The sequence below is a fragment of the Nematostella vectensis genome, chromosome 15, assembly GCF_932526225.1.
Source record: "Nematostella vectensis chromosome 15, jaNemVect1.1, whole genome shotgun sequence".
Taxonomy (NCBI): Eukaryota; Metazoa; Cnidaria; class Anthozoa; order Actiniaria; family Edwardsiidae; genus Nematostella; species Nematostella vectensis.
In genome coordinates, this window is record NC_064048.1 from 7,514,507 (window position 1) to 7,536,382 (window position 21,876).

Here is a 21,876-nt window from a genome sequence, read left to right on the forward strand (position 1 = left end):
ATCTAAAAATAAACGTTCCAAAGTTTTCTATCTCACATTCAATAAATGTGACCTCACATTAAATAAATGAAAGTATCGCAATTGCTTACCCAAATCAGCCAATAAAACTGAATGCGTTCTCGCACCCTTTCTCGCACTACGATGTAACAATATGACGGCTAACACACACTCTTTAAAAGCAACAATCGAAAAATCGTACCTTAGTCTGTATCATCCCCTGCCGTTGCTCTCGGAGGTCCCGGATTGTCTGATTTATGTCAAACTAATAAAACAACAAATGCTGATAAGTGATATGGAACATACAGTCGAAATGGTAAAAAGAGCCTCTACCGCGGCGAGGTAAGTTAAAACTGAAAAAGAAGAAGCGAGAAGGTCGAGGCTGGTAATGAAGAGATCATGGATGGAAAATTAAGTGAGTCTGGATAAAGTAAGGTGAGAGTGGATGATAAATGTGAGGTGATATAATGAGGTAAAGTGATATGGGACTAAGCGGAGCAAGATTAGGAAAGCAGTAGGAGGTGATAAGGTAAGCTATAGTACGTGATGACTGAAAAGGGGTAAAAGTAAAGATGAAGCTGAGCGCTGCAAATGAAAGAAAGTAGTAGAAGTGACGGTAATTAAGATGACCGATTAGAGGGTAAAGTGAGTCGGGCTGGATAAAGGAAATGAGGTTAAGGTATAAGCTGATGTAAAGAAGGAGAGAGGTAAGTTAGAGCTTATGGAGGTGAGCTGAAATAAATCGTGAATGGACAGGATATCAGATGTGTTAAGGGTGCATGTGATATGTCAAGGGTACATGTGATAAGTGGTGAGGTGTTAAGTTAGGGATAGCCGCAGGTGATCGAGGCTGGGTGAAGTATATGATAGCAGTATTGAGAGATGAGGTTGCAGGTGATCGAGGCCGGGTGAAGTATATGATAGCAGTATTGAGAGATGAGGTTGCAGGTGATCGAGGCCGGGTGAAGTATATGATAGCAGTATTGAGAGATGAGGCTGCAGGTGATCGAGGCTGGGTGATGTATATGTTAGCAGTATTGAGAGATGAGGTTGCAGGTGATCGAGGCTGGGTGAAGTATATGATAGCAGTATTGAGAGATGAGGCTGCAGGTGATCGAGGCTGGGTGAAGTATATGTTAGCAGTATTGAGAGATGAGGCTGCAGGTGATCTAGGCTGGGTGAAGTATATGATAGCAGTATTGAGAGATGAGGCTGCAGGTGATCGAGGCTGGGTAAAGTATATGATAGCAGTATTGAGAGATGAGGTTGCAGGTGATCGAGGCTGGGTAAAGTATATGATAGCAGTATTGAGAGATGAGGCTGCAGGTGATCCATGCTGGGCGAAGTATATGTTAGCAGTATTGAGAGATGAGGCTGCAGGTGATTGAGGCTGGGTGAAGTATATGATAGCAGTATTGAGAGATGAGGTTGCAGGTGATCGAGGCTGGGTGAAGTATATGATAGCAGTATTGAGAGATGAGGTTGCAGGTGATCGAGGCTGGGCGAAGTATATGATAGCAGTATTGAGAGATGAGGTTGCAGGTGATCGAGGCTGGGTGAAGTATATGATAGCAGTATTGAGAGATGAGGTTGCAGGTGATCGAGGCTGGGTAAAGTATATGATAGCAGTATTGAGAGATGAGGTTGCAGGTGATCGAGGCTGGGTGAAGTATATGATAGCAGTATTGAGAGATGAGGTTGCAGGTGATCGAGGCTGGGTGAAGTATATGATAGCAGTATTGAGAGATGAGGTTGCAGGTGATCGAGGCTGGGTAAAGTATATGATAGCAGTATTGAGAGATGAGGTTGCAGGTGATCGAGGCTGGGTGAAGTATATGATAGCAGTATTGAGAGATGAGGTTGCAGGTGATCGAGGCTGGGTGAAGTATATGATAGCAGTATTGAGAGATGAGGCTGCGGGTGATCGAGGCTGGGTGAAGTATATGTTAGCAGTATTGAGAGATGAGGTTGCAGGTGATCGAGGCTGGGTGAAGTATATGATAGCAGTATTGAGAGATGAGGCTGCAGGTGATCGAGGCTGGGTAAAGTATATGACAGCAGTATTGAGAGATGAGGTTGCAGGTGATCGAGGCTGGGTAAAGTATATGATAGCAGTATTGAGAGATGAGGTTGCAGGTGATCGAGGCTGGGTGAAGTATATGATAGCAGTATTGAGAGATGAGGCTGCAGGTGATCGAGGCTGGGTGAAGTATATGATAGCAGTATTGAGAGATGAGGCTGCAGGTGATCGAGGCTGGGTAAAGTATATGATAGCAGTATTGAGAGACAAGGCTGTGCCTAGTGTAACAAGATTCCCCCATGGTAGATCTTACCGGTTTATCTCTCTCCATGAGACCAAGCGCCACATCTACCGCAATAAGAGCACCGGTTCGACCGATACCAGCACTACAACATAAAGACATGGTTAGCTCTGACGTATAAAATAGGTGTATAATAACTATACAAAGCGAATGCTCAGGAGTGTTATAAACTGGGAGATACGGTAAACAAGGAGATCGCTGCTCACCTGCAATGAACCACCACAGGCGCCTGCGAGGTGGCTAAGCTCCGCATGTATGCGACAAATTGTACCATCTCCACTGGGGACTAAATATACATTGATTTAGTTTTAATACCTTAAAGGCATTATTTTGACACCTATCTAGATCTCTTTGGTACTACCGCCCCCTGAAAAAAGTCGTCTTATCCTTTGTACACCCACCCCCTGAAAAAGTCGTCTTACCCATGGCCCACTCATCCCCTCAAAAAGTCGTCTTACCCATGGCCCACTCATCCCCTGAAAAAGTCGTCTTACCCATGGCCCACTCATCCCCTCAAAAAGTTGTCTAACCCTTGGAACAACCACCCCTGAAAAAGTATACTTACCCTTGGAACAACCACCCCTGAAAAAGTATACTTACCTTTGGCACAACCACCCCTGAAAAAGTATACTTACCTTTGGCACAACCACCCCTGAAAAAGTATACTTACCCTTGGAACACCGTGGTCAGGCCATTTGACGAAGTTCAGATGGGCAATTTCGATGCTTTTCCCACTCTGTGATAGCAAGATGAACATTTATAAGACAAGGCAACGCGACAACAACGACGACTGAGGGACCAAACAAGTCGACAAGACATAAAGATCAAGATTCGTATCTAGTACCAGAAAAAGTATTGATATCTGATACTGTAGGCGTGTACTAAGAAAAGCAAACAAAATGATTGTGTGACAAAACAATGTTAAATTTTCCAGTTTACTTAATTTAAATGTTAAAATGCTAGGTGTACAGGGTGAATAAAAGTTTGTGCACTTTTTAATTGAGTAAAAACAAGTCTTACAAAACAGCAGCATGACAAGAGTTGCATATGATGAAAATACTTTATTGTAGTCTGTGAATACGAAAGAATCAATAGCCAGTGTGGCTGTCTTTGTTTTTTTTTTTTTTTTACAATTTGTATGCTCTTGGGTATGAATTGAAAACGTTCCTAATGTATCTACTGATACCTTTCGCCAAAAACGGCCGAGGTACATTTTTAGTAATTTTATCGTCGTTGGCGATGGATCACTGTAACTTTACTTTTCCAAAATACACTTTTAATCGGTTTAAGGTTAGGTTAATTGGCTGGACATTCGCCTTTTTCTATGGAATTTGGCAAGTTTTGTTGGATAAGTAACTTTGGCTTTGTGAACAGGAGTTCCGTTTTGTATGAATGGACGACTTTTGTCAGAAATGCTGGGTCCACTCTTGTTTTGTCAACAAAATCGTACCGTGAACACCAATTCACATCAACAACAAAAATGGCGCAAAATGTACATTTCGGGCTTCGCATCTACGCAACATTTGACGGGGGAAAGTTAAATTCTTCAAGATCTTAGGACTTCTTTAGGAATATTAACCAATGTTGGTTACTTTTTTAAACTGGAAATAACGTTTGTGGTCAAATATTAAAGTTTGAAAGAATAAAATCAACGCATTTTAAAAAGTGCACGAACTTTTGATCCACCCTGTACAGCTTGTTCCAGAACCTAAAAGTACTTATTTTTATCGCTGGAGTTTAGTCTTTAATGCACAATATTGTTATTATCTGATAGACAAAGGCAATTCCATAAACGTGGTTGGTTACTTTGATTGCACATGCTTTTGACTGTTCTTGAGCTTCCCGAAATAACGCCAAAATCACACGTGGAAGTGCATTCGTCGATTTGTATATACCTGTAAGTGCTTGACAGCGATGTCCCGTTGCACGAACGAGTCGTAGTTGGTTTGTTTGAGTAAAGACACCTCAAATCGTCCGCCGAGCTTAAGAGGCTGATTGGTGTTGTCTGGCCAGTAGCGATGACACTTCACCTTGAAAGAAGGACACCAAGTCAGTGGATGCTTGCATTTTTATAGCCAGGTGCCAATGTTAGATCCCATGCCAACAAAGAAAATAATTTCGTCAGAATTATGGGGTTAAGTTGGAATAAAAACGTGAATCGGCGCTTAGCGAAACATATTTTATGAATGAATGAATGCAAGAACTTTGAAGCTTCATTACAACGTACTATGACGTCATAGTAAAACAAAAACAAAACTAACTAAAACAAGAACAAAAAAATGTAAGAAAAAGAAGGTAAGGCAAACAAAACATGTCAACATTAGTTAATATCTTTATATCTCTATATTTATTAATTTTTAGATCTACACCGATATAAATGTTTTATAAGGTGCCATGAATGAAAAATCTATTTTAAAAATATTTTCAAATTCCACCGCAAGGAGCCCACCAATCATAGAGCACAAAATATAATGCTGTTAAGAAATGAATGTCAAATGTCGGTCTAGCAGTAGGACATCACTTGCGAGATTTTTGCAGAATATTAAAAGGTTAACAAATGAAAAGCACAAATAATGGGGGAATCAACAAAAAGTGTCCTTACCTTTCCGCCTTCCTTGTCGAGTGTAACCATGGCAACTACCTCCACCCCTTGTTCCCATATCATTTGCCAGAAATCCTTGGTGGTGTTCGGAAGAGGGCCCTGTTGAGATCAACACCGGGAGTTCACTACTTTTGCTCGCACACACGATCAGTCGATGACCGAGTAATGCGACTTTTTATTGGGGATGAGCCTACCAATAGGCTAATTACAGCATAGCCAATGGGCATGCATCAAAGCTTCACAACGCTAGCACTACTTCAAAAGACCATATAAGGAAGTTGTTGTATACCTGTGTTGCGATGTAGTGGTAGGTATCGTCGTCTACAAGTACCCGGATGTGGTTAGCATTGATGTAATCCTCGCCACTAGACCCGCTTAGACGAACACGCGTAGCTTCATCTGTAGATCACAAAAGGACCCTTAGCAGGACCCTGAGCTTCTTAAGCATTTCTTTAAAACGTATTTCTCAACCCTTTTACACTAAAACTAAATACCAGTATTTCCATAGTGTCTAATCACACACTTCCTAAGCGCTTTTCATTTAAAATCTGAATACGTATCAGAATGTCCATGTGGGGATTGGGGAGGACTAGCCTCCCTTAAGTCAACATAGGTTCAACAAGTCAAATTGAGAGAAACTGAAAGATGAAACTGAGAAACAGAAAGATACTTTCCATGTCTCGACCGAGAATCGGACCCGCTTTAACAGAGGTAAGGAGGTTTCTTAGACTAACATGCAAACACATTGGGCCACCTGTGGTGAGAGGCACATAAACTGACGCGATGACACACTGAGCCACCTATGATTCTACTACATTTGACATTGAGAAGACAAGCAAATGTACTATATGGTACTTACAGGGTAAAACATTGCGGTATCTATTCTTGTCGGTGTTGGCTTGGTTCTTGCCGCTGTCACATCCATCTGTAGGTTTGATCTCCCGTAAATCCTACAAAACAAACAAGCACGTATTTAAATAATGTCGATCAACTTGTTGTCCTATGTTATTGTTTATGATAGAAAATAGAGTCGAATAAGTTATTGACGATATTTGATTGAGAATACCTTGCTTACTTGCTTGAATTAGCCAATGGAAATGGATGCTTTGTGTGACTAGTAATTGAGCGGGAACATTAAATGGCGGGGTGATTGCCTTCTTTTATAACGTACTCGGTTAACGGTACTTTTGGTCCAGAGCGTGAATACAAACCTTGAATTCCTCCTCCGGCATTCCCGAGTCCAGTTTCGTCTGCAAAGCTCCGGTCAGCATCTTCAGTCTGTGTCCGGCGTACCTTCCACCAGGTCGGACATTGATCAGTGGACCAGACGTCTCGATATCACTGCCACTACTGAATGAGAGCAAGAAAGATATGCATGAGTTTCGGGGTTTTTTCATCATTCCACGACATCTTTGTTCTTTGAAGTTAAGCATCAGCAAAAGATGGTTCACTCTTTTAATATGTTTATTTTTATTTTTAACAGACACACTTAATTTAAGACATATTAATTAGCAATTATCACATGCATCTCTAAGGAAGTATTAATAAAAAACCCTGAAGGGGGTGGGGGAGGGGATTATTTAAAAGAGGTTAAGAAGGTTATTGCCCCCGCCGACACCCTTTAGCCAAGACTTCACTTAGAATGTGTAACTGATGAAATTTTGTTAGTTGTTTTGTGACCAAAATGGATTACCTGTCGTGGTTGACAAAGCCATTGGAGATCGTCTTGGAGTCGCCAGACTTCAGCCTGGATGATTTAGCAGGGAGGGTTGGAGGGGGTTCGTCGTCGCTATCTGATGGGATGGGTGTGGTCGGAATAGGGGGTGGCACATCACCCCTCAGACTAGACAGAGGGGGAGACTGGACCGTGCTTGGGACATACCTTTTTGACATACCAAAACAAAATACTCAAAATACTTTCTCATCTTCAAATACGTTATATAAAATAAAAAACTAACAAAGAAAAAAAACAGTGCAAACGGAACAAATGTCAGTTCTAAGACTGAAAGGTGAATATTAGTACTAATTTTTTTTAATCAAGGTAATGATAAATAACGTTTCGAAAGCATTAGACTTCGTCATCTGTGTAAGGATGGTACAGTCGGAACCGGACCAATGGTCGACATCAGAGATCTCAAATGGCGATTTGTACGGTATATTATGCCACGTGTGAATTACACCACTCGATACATTACACACGTTATCTAACATAAGAAATAAAAGATGTCACGCGATTTCGAACTTGCGTGATCCATTCCTTTTTGTGTGCAAAGCAAAACAAAATTGTCACGCAATACCAGGCTTACCCGCTATCGAGGTCATCAGCATCTTTGAGCATGTCAATAACCATCTGACTGTTGTCACGCAACATATCGAACACGTCTGCATCGTCGTAATCGGAGTCCATGCTGTCGCTAGCGCCTCGGTTGAATGAGCTGTCAGACATGCGCTTGTCTTCGGACGAGCCTATGGGAAACGCTACAGTTATCATTGTTTAAAAAACCTCTCGAATGTGTTTAACAATTTACTTAAATAAATAAACTGCGTATAAATTTGGGCGAGAAAGACTAGAAAGGCACTAAAAATCGCACCTCAGTTTTTGCTTTATGGCTGAATGCTATATACATGACAACCTTTTATACCTTATATATAATACAATCGATTGGCAAAACGTTTTCGTCAACCGGTTTCGCGACTACGCGTCTAAGCCTGAAGTTATGCGGTGGCTAACATATGCAGATAGGCGCTTCAGTGGATTTTACCCATGCTTACATGCGGACTTGTCGCGTAGTCGTGAAGCCGGTTGAGGTCAACGTTTTGTCAATCGACTGTATACCCACACCTTGCCCAAGCTCGGATCCATACTTTCAAAAAGCTTCTCAAAAAATGTATATCGCTATCGCGGTAGTTTCGCTGACAATTACTGAGAGAGCACTTACTACCCTTTTTTCAAAACCGGTCTGTGCCATTGCAGCTGGAAATAGTCCATACCAAAACTGAGCTGAAGTAGGAATAGTGTCCGCGTCTGTCTTCGTCCAGTCAAAAACCAACCTTCCTAGCCCCTTTCTGGTCTCTGACCTAAACTCTTTACCTGAGCTGAAGTGAGGAATTGAATCCGCCGTGCTGTATCCTGGCCTGTCTTCGTCCAGTCCAAAACCACCTTTCCTGGCCCCTTCCTGGTCACTACCAGCACTGCTAGCCCAGCTTGAATCCAGGGTAGGCTTGCTGGAGTTGGAGTTGATGGAACCGAGCAGAGAGCTAAGGACAGCGTCTGTGTCTCGCTTGTTGAGCTGCGGTCGGGTCGTGGAGGGGGAAGTCTTGTCACCAGACGAGATGGCGTTGATAAGACCGGTGATCTCATCGTCTTCCTTTGTGTTTAAGTCTACCTTTGCTTCCTGGAAAACAGGTGAGTGGGTGAGTGAGTGAGTGAGTGAGTGAGTGAGTGAGTGAGTGAGTGAGTGAGTGAGTGAGTGAGTGAGTGAGTGAGTGAGTGAGTGAGTGGGTGATGGGGTGAGTGAGTGAGTGATGGGGTGAGTGAGTGTGTGAGTGATGGGGTGAGTGATGGGGTGAGTGAGCGAGCGAGTGAGTGAATGAGTGATGGAGTGAGTGAGTGAGTGAGTGAGTGAGTGAGTGAGTGGGTGGGTGGGTGGGTGGGTGGGTGGGTGGGTGGGTGGGTGAGTGAGTGAGTGAGTGGGTGGGTGGGTGGGTGGGTGGGTGTGTGGGTGGGTGGGTGAGTGAGTGAGTGAGTGAGTGAGTGAGTGAGTGAGTGAGTGATGGGGTGAGTGAGTGTGTGAGTGATGGGGTGAGTGAGTGAGTGAGTGAGTGAGTGAGTGAGTGAGTGAGTGAGTGAGTGAGTGAGTGAGTGAGTGAGTGAGTGAGTGAGTGATGGGGTGAGTGAGTGAGTGAGTGAGTGATGGGGTGAGTGAGTGAGTGAGTGAGTGGTGGGGTGAGTGAGTGAGTGAGTGATGGGGTGAGTGAGTGATGGGGTGAGTGAGTGATGGGGTGAGTGAGTGAGTGGGTGAGTGAGTGAGTGGGTTTGTGGCTGAATTGGGTTGTGGCTGGATGAGTAAGTGGGTGAGTTTGTGTGAGTGAGGGTACAACCATTTGACATAGTGCTACCTTGTTTCCATTGTCTTCAAGTGTTATCTCAAGATCAAGGCCACTGTCGCGCTTCTGCAGAGGAGGCCGTGGGCTGGTGTCGACGTTACTTGGGGGGGTAGGGGCAGGTCGTTTGGTTGCTATGGCAGCGTTATGGACGGCTTGCACCTCAGCAGGTCTATAAAATGTTTTATGACAACAATAACGGTTACTACACTATCTTATCTGAGATTCAGATTAGTTTGTGAACTCCGCCAACAATTTTTAATAGCTGAACAGCTTTGTGGCTTTCGTCAGTCAATTTAAATTTCCATCGGAATAATATTTTGAACGCAAAGTGTTGCACAGTGAAAAATCTTTAAATCATTTTTTAAGCATCGGTGAATTAAATTCAAATTTCCGGCGGAATAATATTTTGAACTCAAGGTGTTGTCCAATAAAAAAATCAAAAAAAGGCATTTTTTTTAAATCACGGTTTGTCGGTTGGAATTAATATTGTCAAGTCGTAAACAACTCTGCGGCTATGGTGGTGACACAAATTCTGATGTTTTTTATAATTGCGATGTTGGTTGTAATAATAATGATGATGACAGCAATGGTGATGATGATAATAATAGTTCTGTTTGCGATTGTGGTGATGACACTACCTTTTGATCTCGAGGTCGACAGTCGTAGAGATCTTCCGTAGCATTCCTATGACCCTGGCGTGGCTCATTCCTTGAACATCTTCGCCATTCACCTGAAAATCAGTACACGATGTCAAGGATAAGTCTTAAGACTGCAACATTCAAGAATGTAGATCAACCACTCCTTTGTTGTTGTCTACATATAAAACTACTACGATCTATTTGCAAAACTTCAAAACAACCATCCGAGAATACAGTTTGATCCTTTATTTTTAGTGTATCACTATGCCATAAACACTAAGGAGAGGTCTAACTTGATCACTTATTTAATTTATATTTCATTTTTATATCCATGCAAAGACAAAAAAAACAAGGTGGTGGCGTGACCAACAAGGTCCCGAGGATTGTGTGACTTTGGAATGTCACGCTGACTACCTTTAGAATCTGGTCACCAACTCTCAGTCTGCCATCTTCTTCTGCGACACTTCCTGGACTAATGGTCTTGATGAAGATTCCTTGAAGCTGAGGAAAACCAGAGTGAATAAGAAGCGGCCAATACCACCCTAATTACCTTATACGGAATGGCTGTTCTTTTAAGACATCGTATGGTATGTTCTTTTTATAATGCGTGCATCGCGCTACCAGGGACACGGAGTTTAAAAGAGTCTCTCCGGCCATTTTGTCAACCCAGCAAAATACCAATTGTAAAGGGAATCCATTTCCATAGGTTGATTGAAGATGTTATTGTCGTGATATTTATATTTGAACTTGGAAAATAGGGTATAAAACTTCAAATGGCTATTTCGGGAACTTTTCACGTAATTTGGCTTTTAACATGGATTTAGGGAATAAAAACTTCATTGTTAACGTATGAAAATATTAGGAATGTAACAGTAACATCGGAAACGAACGGACCGCTAATGAACCAATGAGAACGCGCGTAGCACTGTAGATGTATAATATAACAGTAATATCGGAGACGAACGAACCGCTAATGAACCAATGAGAGCGCGCGTAGCACTGTAGATGTATAATATAACAGTAACATCGGAGACGAACGAACCGCTAATGAACCAATGAGAGCGCACGTAGCACTGTAGATGTATAATATAACAGTAATATCTTACGTTTGGTACAGATGAAGGGGCGGCAACCAAACTGAAGCCGAAGCCACGAGGTCCTTTGCGCAATTGCATCGTGTACAACTCATCCTGGTATCAACAACGACAGAGAGAGTTTAGATCTGTTACAGAAGCTTGCACGCTCATATCATGCAGCAACGGGCGACTTGCACTAACAATTTACGTGACTTTTTGAGTGGCAAACTCCACCCAGACACATACTTTGTTTCTCCGACGCGAAGAACTATCCAACTTTTACTACTAAAGATTGGAGTTTTAAAAAGAAAAACGGAGGCAAGATATTTTATTCATGTTTAACTAAAGACGAAGTTATTTCAAAAACAAACCTTTTTCTCCGACGCGAAAAAAATATCTAACACTATACACTTTTACCTGAAAAAGCTAGAGGAGTTTCAAGGAGAAAAAACATGAGGCTAAATGTTTTTATTTTCAAGTCTAACTAAGGACAACGTAACTTACACAAACCTTTGTTTCTCCGACGCGAAAATCTTGACGCGATTATCTAAAACTAACACTTTTTACTTACAAAGCTATAGAAGTTTGAAGGATAAAAAAGAGGCAATTTATTGCATGTCTACCTAAAAACAAAGTACTTCGAAACACAAACCTTTGTTTCTCCGACGCGAAAACCTATCTAAAACTAACTACTTTTTACTGACGAAGCTTTAGAAGTTTGAGGAGAAAAAAGAGGCAATTTATTTCATGCCTACCTAAAAACAAAGTACTTCGAAACACAAACCTTTGTTTCTCCGATGCGAAAACCTATCTAAAACTAACTATTTTACTGACAAAGATTAAGAAGTTTGAAGAGAAAAAAGAGACAATTTATTTTATGTCTACATAAAAACAAACCGAAACACAAACCTTTGTTTCTCCGACGCGAAAACCTATCTAAAACTAACTACTTTCTACTGACAAAGTTTAAGAAGTTTGAAGAGAAAAAAGAGGCAATTTATTTCAAGTCTACCTAAAAACAAACCGAAACACAAACCTTCGTTTCTCCGACGCGAAAACCTATCTAAAACTAACTACTTTTTACTGACAAAGCTTAAGTTTGAAGAGAAAAAAAAGAGGCAATTTATTTCATGTCTACCTATAGACAAAGTACTTCGAAACACAAAAAAACTTTTGTTTCTCCGATGCGAAAACCTATCTTAAACTAACTACTTTTTACTGACAAAGCTTTAGAAGTTTGAAAAGAAAAAAGAGGCAATTTATTTCATGTCTACCTAAAACTAACTACTTTTTACTGACAAAGCTTAAGAAGTTTGAAGAGAAAAAAGAGGCAATTTATTTCATGTCTGCCTAAAAACAAAGTACTTCGAAACACAAACCTTTGTTTCTCCGACGCGCGGCACTTGCTCCTCCTTCTCCTCCTCATCGTCAGATGCGTGACTGCTGACGTCCGACCCATGTGGGATGTCCTCAGAAGGCAGGGAGAAGCTCTGCTCTAGCGATGCACCCATACTGTACTTTGACTCGGATACACGGCTGCACCGCTCCACTACAAGCTGTACTACGGGGCGGGCTGCGTCCAGGTACTGCCTGGCCACCAGGAAGCCAACACCATCAACCTTCTTGCCGCCGATCTAAGGATAAAGGCAAACAGTCGATGCTGAGTTACCGTAGAGCCTAACGCCTGTATTAGGACAACTGGGGGCCTGCTACAAGCCGTTTTTTGCCGCGGTTTCGAGTTCAGAAAAGTTTAGAAGAAGCTCAAGAAGGTACGAGTCTTGCCTCTCGTAAAACAAATCTAGGGAGAGTGGCAAATAGTCGATGGAAGTTGCCGTAAAGCCTAACGACAACTGGGGGCCTGCCATAAGCCGTTTTATACCACGGTTTCGAGTTCAGAAGAGTTAAAGCCGCATTGTCACCAGTCTACTTCCGGTCGAATACGTTACAATATCCTATAATTTTTAACGGAAAACGCGAAAAATATTTCAAAATATTGAAAGCAGTGTGTCTATTGGAAGTTTCTTTGAGGATGTGATTGATAATTTAGAGCGGATGGCCTATTAAATATCTCGGATTTTAATAGATTCTTTTGTCTTTTAACGGTTGAGGTTTCCGTCGGACCTCCGGAAGTAAACTGGTGACAATGCGGCTTTAAGAAGAAGAAGAAGAGTTTAGAGGAAGCTGAAGAAGGTACGAGTATTGCTTTTCGTAAAGCAAAGAAAATATTTTGACATTGTGATTCTCGAGCCCCTGATGCTGTTTTAATAATAAATTATATTCTTTATCTAGCCTTGTCCTAGACTTTCTGCTCGGGTTTTCTGTGGTTGGTAAGACTTGTGACGTCACAGGAAACCACACCAGACTCACAGCCAATTACAGGAACCCAGAACGGAAAGCCATAAACTAGGCATCGATATATCACTTTTTGTCTTCTGAGTGCGAGGTCGGAGTCCGAAGCAAAGCAATCACGCTGTGATTTTATGCTGTGATTCGCAAAGGGAATGAACTCGAAGTAACTTCCTCCAGCAATTCCGCACTTCAGAGACTAACTTTACCGACGTTGTCTTATGACTGCGAGGTCGGAGTCCGAAGCAGAGCAATGTGAACATTCATTTCACGCTGTGATTCCCAAAGGGAATGAACCTGTACATCCTCAAACAAATCCGCACTTCAGAGACTAATTTTACCGACAGCCCCCTCTTTCCTTGCCAGCAGACAAAATTCAACATTACGACTATGACGTCATTAGCAAGGCCGCCAATCAAAGGATTTCTATGGCCAAAAAAATGCACACCTCTATAATTCTGTCTCCGTGCTTGAGGTTCCCTTGCTGCGCGGCGGGCTCGCCCGGTACCACGTCATCGACCAAGATCTTCCCGCCCTCTCCCTCCCTCAGGATCAGCCCGATACGACCCCTGACAGTACGCGTGAGGTTCACCGTTTCGTACGTCTCTCCTGATTTGCTGTCGCTAACAACCTGTAATTAAACCAGAAAAGAATGAAATAAAAATATAATATGGATATATAGTGAAAACTCGATATAACGATATGGCAAGGGACAGAAAAATTGCACCGTTATATCAAGAAAATCGTTAAATCGAGATGACTTTCTAATATATTTATGGCTGGCAGGTCCAGTAATCAATATGGCAATACCGAGAATATGGTTGTATTTAGGTTTCACAGTGGCGCTTTTATCAAACGCGTTATAAGAACGCGTCTCTGTCGTTATTGTTGTTGTTGATGCCGTTGTTGTTGATGTTGTTATCGATAGAGCTCGTTATTCTTGCTGTAGTAGTTGTTGTTTATTGATTGTTGCTGTTGACCTTGTTGTTGTTGTTGATGCCGTTGCTGTTGTTGTTGTTATCGATGGAGCTTGTTATTCTTGCTGTACTTGTTTCTGTTTATTGTTTTTTGCTGTTGACCTTGTTGTTGTTGTTGTTATTATTATTTGCGCCTACTTACCACAGTGGGCCGTCTCAACACCTCGAGCCGCACGTGTTTCTTTGTAGCCCGCAGTACGTTGACAGCGGCCATGTGCTTCATCTCACTGATATCGACGCCATCAACCTTTAAAGGCATCAGATTAGAATTAGATAGCGCTTAGTATAAAGCAATTTGCCAGTGAAATACAACAAGTGAAATATCTCAACATATAATGAAATGCCTTCGTCTAATGCATACCTGCAGAATTTGGTCCCCTTTCTGTAATCGACCGTCCGACTTGGCGGGGTCGCCTATGACGTCACGTACAAAGCAGCCACCCATTGTATCAGCACCACCGGCTAGGGTAAACCCCAGTCCTCCCGTGCCCTTAGTCAGCTCCACTACAAACCTCTGTTACAAGGACAAATAATGCCATCAGAAACACAGAGATACCCGGCAACCTCTTCAGAGCGGCCAGTCAGAGACCATATTCTATAGACAAACCAAGTGTCTGACGAAAGTAGTTTTAAACAAGTAAACTTACAATGTGGGATTTTTTATCGACCTTAAAACTGTATATGATCTTATCTTATAGCATGACAACAACAGTATCTAGTACGATCGTACACTAACGAAGGGGTATCCCATGAAAATAACTTAACTAAACAGCAAATCAGAGCATGCGTAAGAAGTCATGCGAAAAATTCACCAAAAAAGCTCAGCTAAACAGCCAATCAGGGCGTGCGTAAGGAAAGTAATGCGGAAAGGTTATCGTAAATAGACAGCTGAACAGTCTACCAGAGCGTGCGTAAGAAAAGTCAACATAACGATTCGTCAAATAACAACCACAAATCCGCGATAACAAACAGAAAGAAACAAACAGAAAAAATATAAAAGAATTGTGTAAATGGGATAAGAACAACACTCACGGGTTTTATGGCCCGGGGTACATAATAAACATTGACATACCACTTCCTTTGGCGTCAGACTGGCTTCAAGGTTGGGCTCCACAGGATTTATCTGTTGCGTGACTGGCTCATCATTCTCGCTGTCATCACTTGAACTACTGGTCTCAGCGTTCTGTGGCGCGTTGTCACGCAACTCTTCTCCTAGATCACGCTCGGTACTTTCAGATATAGGACTCGTACTTCCTTCACGATCACTGAGCGTATTGCTCAGTTTTTTATCAGACGTGGATAGAGGCTCACTATGTTCAAAAGATGACTTTCTTTCTAGGATATCCTCAAGAGGTGATTGACTGCTAGGAACCGCGACTTCACTAGTACTTTGAGTTCTTGGAATCTCATTTCTCGGAATTTCAATTTCGTTGATATCACCTGGGTCTTCGGTTCCAGGAAGATCTATATCACTGTCATCGCTTAAAGAGTCATACCTCCTTTGCAAACTATTCTCATTTGTTGGGGTTTTCTCATCTTGATCGCTTTCGTCGCTCGATGACCATGGAGGGTTTTCATCCTCAAGGGTACGCTCCTTTGTCTGGTCCGGGCCATGGCCGCTTCTTGACTCCAGCCCCGGCAAATCCATCGGTAACACCGCATCGACGCTCACTTCTTCTTCGTTACCAAAATCAACTGATATATCCTCCTGAGAGGAGTGAATATCGGATTTATTCCACTCTGGGACGCTATCCATACTGCCTTGTCCTTCATCATCCGAGCTGATATTTCCATCACCATATTGTGGCGGTGACGGGGCGGTTGGCTGTCTAAGAGGCAAGCCGTCATCGCTGCTAATACTGCTGGGAACTGGTTCTTTTTGCATTGGTTCCCTAGACCCAGTCGAGCTGGTACTATCTCTATAAACAACACCAGCACTCTTCTGCCCGTCCTGCGTATTTTGAAGCATCTGTACCGAGCTTGGTAGGGAATAAGACGTCGTTACGCGGTCGTGCTTCTTGGTGGTCTGAATTACAGGGTCTGAGGCTTGGTGGGATAAGGATTTTTCAGTGACAACCCCGCTATCTGGTCGCTCTTCTGAGTTTTCGTCAATAGGTGGTTGGGAGGAGAGGAATTTTGGTCTTCCGTACTGAGTGTTTATCTAGAACAAATGAAAGATATAGAAAACTAAGAATGGGAACTCAAACGGTAGACTACATCAGCAAAAAAAAAGCAAAAGCAAAGGTCATCTCGCTTATTCTCAGAGAGTGCTGTCTTTCCGCTCCAAAGGAAAAATTTTTTTCGCACTCGTGCTCAAACAACACATTTAAAAAAGGTTCATTTCGAGTCCTTGACAACCACTCCTTTGTTGTGACACATTATTGGTAAAATCTCGAAATAATCAACTTAAACAAGGTTTTATCTTAATTTACTAAGTTCAGTCTAAGGTATCACAATAGCTTCCCCAAATCAGCCGATAGAAATGGATGCTTTCTCACACATGATATTTTGCTGGGGTGACAAAATGAAGACTGACAGAAACCCTTTACTATCCTGCCACAACGTACACAACTATCCTGCCACAACATACCTGCGCAGATGTGATAACGTGGAAATCAACAGGCACCCCAGCTCTCTCTATCTCTGGCGTGCCTGCGCTCATGGGGGAATCATTCCGTAACTTCCTTTGAATGTCTGTAAGGAGCTGGGCGGGGTCCACCTCACTGGAGGTGGAGTTTGCTCGTGAGAGAAGCGATGGCGGGACGGTGTTTGGATCCCTCTTTATTAGGAGTTGGACCGCGGGGGACTCCTGCCGAATGATATTTATTGCATCCTGGAATGAAAAGAGTATTTCAGGGATTAATTTGCATTTTTTAAAATATTTTTTTATATTTTTTCCCTCTAAATGCACGAGTTCTTACTCTTCTTAAGGACGAACCATTAGAAAAGTAATTGTCATCTCTTAGAGCTGAGCACCTCTATACGCTTTGAAGCATTTTTTTTACATTACCTATGCCCTACCACAGAGTTTGTAATGGCCTGCAAAAGACGTCCGAAAGAATAGGCCAAGAAAACGTTGTGTCCCGTTACTCTGAGTTCATGCGTATAAGCTAGCACTACTCTAGTTTCCATTGCCTACCTGGTGACTGGCGTTTGCCAAGCTTTTCCCGTTAACTTCCTGTATGATGTCGCCAACCTGTAGCTTGCCACTAAGTGTAGCGGGCTGGCCAGGGAACATCTTCTTGATCCGCAACAAACCTAGAAACGTTATATAAGATTTCTTAGCAAAGGTACACAGGAAGCACAGTGAGCTGTGACCCGCCAGTCTGCGGCACTTTGGATGCGCACGCAACATCGTGAAAACTGTCAATCATTTTCATTTTTTTTTATAAATATAACAGGAAGTCGTGGAGCAAACAACGCTGAAATTAGTGGGATAATTTGAGGACCGCACGAGTCCCACTAAGCCACGAAGTGAAAACTACAAAGCTTCAATGCCTCCTATGAGTGTATTAAAGCCGCAATGTCCCCAGTTTACTTCCGGTCGATAGCGTAACAATCTCCGATGATTTTTAACGTAAAAAGGCGAAAAAATTTTTTAAATCGTGAAAGCAGTGTGTCTATTGTAAGTTTCTTTGAGAATGTGATGGATCATTTAGAGTGGATGGCCAGTTAAATAGCGCGGATTCTAATAGATACTATTGTCTTTCAACGGTTGAGGTTTCTGTCGGACCTCCGGAAGTAAACAGGTGACAATACAGCATTAATAATGCTCCGTATAAGAACTAGGCAAAGTCCCATTGTCCTGCGGCAAAATGCTTTATTATAGCTTTCCCACACAGGATCTTTTTTATACCAAACATGCATGCAGGACATTAAGAAGATAGTGAGATTTTAAAGAAATTGCGTGGAAAAGATATGCCTTTGCTATAAACCTTACAGGTGATTTTATGTGGTGAACCAATAAGAAGAAGCCAGAATAATAGTTGTTAGTTGTCTTATATTTACAAGGTTCCCCACATAAAATTTACCTGAAAAGCTGGATCTGACAGTAATTAACCCTATAACCAAAATATTAAAATATATATATTATGAATCATGTTGTGTTATCTGTATCTTATGCTATAATGTTTTGTCTTGGCCAATCAAATTTCTAGAATAAACGTGTAGGCATTTTTGACATACCAGCGTGCATTTGCGTTGGGTTGCCTAGTTCTTACACGGAGCATTACTGAAAGAAACTGTTCAGACCGTTGGTCCCTGCTCACCTCCGTGTTCGGGGTCGGAGTCCCTGCCTCCAACAAGACTCAGCCCAAGGCCGCCAATCCCTTTGACGAGATCCACAGTGAATGTCTGTCCCTCAGGGTCATCCTTGTTGGAAATTCTCTTCATCGGGGCAGGAACGTTAACCTAGGGAAAAAGGGAAGGTCAATCGGGATGCCATATTTCGCTTAACATTGTTGTTCTGATTAGAGGGGACTCCTAAATACGTTATGTAATGTCCTAAGGTAATTTACTGAGCGAACAGGAAAAAAACAACAGTTTCTAAAACAAGGTTGTATACAATCTTATCTTATACAATTGCCTAAGATGATCTGTTTCTCGCTGGGGTCGAAAATGTCCGCTAAAGCAATGCATAATGTTTAGGTATCGGGTGGCCCAGAAGGGTCAACTTGCATTAACCATGATGCAGATTATGACTGAAGTATCTGTGACGAAGACTAGTCGGCACGTCATACCTGTACAAAGTACCACGTGTCGAGTACCATGTACCTGTACTGATCGATCGATGACCAATCGGCACAATGTACCACATGTATCAATCGATCAAGGGCTAGTCGACACCTCAAACTTTACCAAGTACCATGTATCAAGAGTCACATACCTATATCGATTGATCGATGACTAGTCGACACCTCATACCTGTACCGAGTACCATGCACCGAATAACACGAACCTGTATTGATCGATCAATGACTAGTCGGCACCTCTGGGGTGCTCGCTTGATGATCTCTACAGCCTGCTTGTGGGTGACGCCCACAAGGCTGACTCCATTAACCTCCAGGATGCGGTCCCCTATGCGGATCTTGCCGTTCCTATCTGCGGGGCCATTTAGCATCAGGGATTTGACGTAGATTCCGCCAAGCTTAACTGTGGTGTTGACGCCTCCCTGTGAAAAAAGTACTCTCTTACACAATAAACACTAAACACAATAACCTTAGGATATTATTCCTTTGCCTCCCTTTAATAAATGTAAAATACAAAAAAACTAAGATATTTTGCCTTCCTATGATGTAAAATAAAATAAAATAAAATTGGGATTTTATTTTTTCGAATGCAAAACTAGTTGGGTGTGTTTATGGTGTAGCATTTATGGCCGAGTTACGTTGTTAAATAAAAAAAGCTATAAAAACGTCGAAAGATGCACCAGAAATTGTGGTTTTTAACGGTCTTCCTGGTACTACAAAGTTCCTGATATAAAACTGACGTACAACAAAGTAAAATACTTACAGAGACACTGAGACCAAGGCTTGATCCAATCTTCTCAAGTTCCACAACAAAGCGCATCTCCTATAGGTAGGAGAAAACGGTATAAATATTACCCACTAGTGAAAGGAAATATTTTTCTAGAGATTTTGGCTTGTACATATTCTTGGCGTGGAGGGGAATTTTTGACAACCATCAGGTATCAAGTGGTCAGTCTCTATACATCTCTCGAGACTTTCCTTTTAACTCACCGAATCTCCTTGATACATCTCGTCCTCGCTTGTAACACTGCTATGCGACGTCATAGTGTCACGCAAACTTTCCCTCTGTGAAGACTGTTCCGTGACATCCAGACTCATTCCTGCGCTTTCGCTCTTCTCCATAGCAACAGGAGCTACAATCTTTTCGCCAACAGCCATTTCAGACTGCTGTGCCATGGAAAACCCTAGACCGGATGCAGTATTACTCAGACCGGAAGTGCCGTAGCTTAGTCCTGAAGTCGTATTACCGTAAAAGGCGGGGTTTTGAGTTTTAGGCTTCGATGTCCCCGTTGCGAGAGAAGATATTGATTTGGAAATCATTGTGACAGGTTCGTCTTCGGAGTGGAATCCAAAACTCGCAGGGGAGGGGTTCGAGGGTGACCGTGGTGATGTAGGCGACGTGACTGCGCTGGGTGACTGGCTGGAAGTAGGTGACATGGTTGTGGTGGCAAAGGCGTTCTTTAGGTTATTCTGGTGGGATGGGGTAATGAGAGATTTTACTTCAAGGGTATCAGGTTCCTCATTAGTGGAATCAGTACTTGGGACACTCGATATGTCTAAAAGAAGAATGAAAAAATCATAAGCATTATTAGTGATAGATCATACATTCAAAAAAGTTGAAATAATACATCGTTCATTTAAAAAAAATTGTATGTCAAAGTTCAAGAACATCAATCAGTGATCATTTATTAATCACACATGAAAGAACAAGGAAAAATCTCATTGCCTCTAAAATAAAATAGGCCAACTAGGCGAAGAAGCTTTTTTAACAGGTAGAAGCTTTTGAGCACTTCAAATAAAGTTAAATAAGTAAAGCCGAAAATTTGGCAGATTTACTTGTTGTGTTCTCTCAGTTTTCATTGACTATTACAAATAAAGTTAGAATAGCGTTTTGCTGTGACATCGAATGTGGCATAGAACGTGACATCGGAATGGTGCCTACCGAATGCTGTAGTATTTTGTTGGCTTTGCAGCACAACTAGCTCAACTAGTGTTGGTGCCGTCTTGAGCTGCATGACGGCATACTCGTGAGATACTTGCTCAAGGCTAGTACCATTCACTGCTAAGATACGGTCACCTGGAATACGGATCACAGTGATAACATGATGGGACCTTACTAACATTTTGGAAATCAGGTAGCGAGTTACATAGCGAATGGGAGGGCTATAAATACCATAACGCTAAAGAAGGCAGTGACGGGACAAGTGTTAAACTTTGAAAACATTTGAAGCGCCATATATAAACTTTGATTAAAGTTCCTCATTTCCTCTTAACATACGGGCATGTCTGTCACGTCCCCACCCCCTTAATTTCCCTCGCTAGCTCGCAATGCGCTTCGAATATGAAAAAAACTTATTGGATCTCACTTACTGGATCAAAAAAGGCTCAAGTTTTTAAGAAGTGGTGGAAGGGTTTTGAGGATTAGGATGTGACGGCTAGTTGTGATATTATTACATCAAATGGGCCTTTGTTTTCCTCTGGCAAAAGACAAGAGTATAAGGTTGCATTCTCGTCGAAAAGACGACAAAAAACGCATCCATCAGTATCAGTTTTGTTCCAATGGTCAATGCAAAAGTTCCGCATAAATATCTCCTACTTTTATCAAAGTTACATACTAAATGCTGCGCAGCCGCCAATACTTATCAATAAATGGCTTTCGTTTTTCGGAATGGTCTAAAAGAGCCTGTAATAAACGCGCGGGACACCTGTGGTGAAATAAAACGTTAGCGCCCAGACACCTTTTTCAAGATGGCGGACCTCAAACACGAATTATACAAGCTTATGTGGAATTCTCCGCTCTTCTAATAGAGGAAGGGGTGCATGAGCGGACTCCGAGATATGGGATTTCCTATGTAATTTCCTACGAAGGAATTGGGCGAGCGGGCACGATAAACGACGTTTTTTTAAAAGATTGTGACTTACCCGCTTTAAGTCGGCCATCCTTAAAAGCAACGCTTCCCTCAGTCACGGACTTGACGAAGATCCCTAGGTCGAGCCTTTGGGAGTTTTCTCCTCCGAGAATAGTAAAACCTGGACGTAATCCATCCAAAGGTCACGGCAAAGA

The 21,876-nt window shown here is 42.2% G+C and overlaps 1 protein-coding gene across 2 annotated transcripts in view; it reads right to left on the bottom strand.

The window, feature by feature from the left end:
- Window positions 1–21,876, bottom strand: part of LOC5509868 (tyrosine-protein phosphatase non-receptor type 13) — a 53,555-nt gene that overhangs the window by 1,578 nt on the left and 30,101 nt on the right. For both annotated transcript variants that reach the window (XM_048722857.1, XM_048722856.1), the window contains exons 28-56: window positions 21,735–21,842; window positions 20,755–20,889; window positions 19,803–20,368; window positions 19,576–19,635; window positions 19,022–19,234; window positions 18,333–18,474; window positions 17,204–17,322; window positions 16,655–16,897; window positions 15,137–16,225; window positions 14,426–14,578; window positions 14,207–14,311; window positions 13,536–13,718; window positions 12,121–12,375; window positions 10,772–10,855; window positions 10,080–10,166; window positions 9,666–9,757; window positions 9,040–9,196; window positions 8,012–8,315; window positions 7,227–7,386; window positions 6,614–6,802; window positions 6,132–6,270; window positions 5,780–5,870; window positions 5,210–5,319; window positions 4,921–5,019; window positions 4,214–4,348; window positions 2,989–3,054; window positions 2,525–2,604; window positions 2,331–2,403; window positions 200–262 (exon numbers count right to left, since the gene is read on the bottom strand). In XM_048722857.1, coding sequence (XP_048578814.1) covers window positions 200–262; window positions 2,331–2,403; window positions 2,525–2,604; window positions 2,989–3,054; window positions 4,214–4,348; window positions 4,921–5,019; window positions 5,210–5,319; window positions 5,780–5,870; window positions 6,132–6,270; window positions 6,614–6,802; window positions 7,227–7,386; window positions 8,012–8,315; window positions 9,040–9,196; window positions 9,666–9,757; window positions 10,080–10,166; window positions 10,772–10,855; window positions 12,121–12,375; window positions 13,536–13,718; window positions 14,207–14,311; window positions 14,426–14,578; window positions 15,137–16,225; window positions 16,655–16,897; window positions 17,204–17,322; window positions 18,333–18,474; window positions 19,022–19,234; window positions 19,576–19,635; window positions 19,803–20,368; window positions 20,755–20,889; window positions 21,735–21,842 — 5,300 coding nt within the window. The remainder of the gene's footprint in view (window positions 1–199; window positions 263–2,330; window positions 2,404–2,524; window positions 2,605–2,988; window positions 3,055–4,213; window positions 4,349–4,920; window positions 5,020–5,209; window positions 5,320–5,779; window positions 5,871–6,131; window positions 6,271–6,613; window positions 6,803–7,226; window positions 7,387–8,011; window positions 8,316–9,039; window positions 9,197–9,665; window positions 9,758–10,079; window positions 10,167–10,771; window positions 10,856–12,120; window positions 12,376–13,535; window positions 13,719–14,206; window positions 14,312–14,425; window positions 14,579–15,136; window positions 16,226–16,654; window positions 16,898–17,203; window positions 17,323–18,332; window positions 18,475–19,021; window positions 19,235–19,575; window positions 19,636–19,802; window positions 20,369–20,754; window positions 20,890–21,734; window positions 21,843–21,876) is intronic.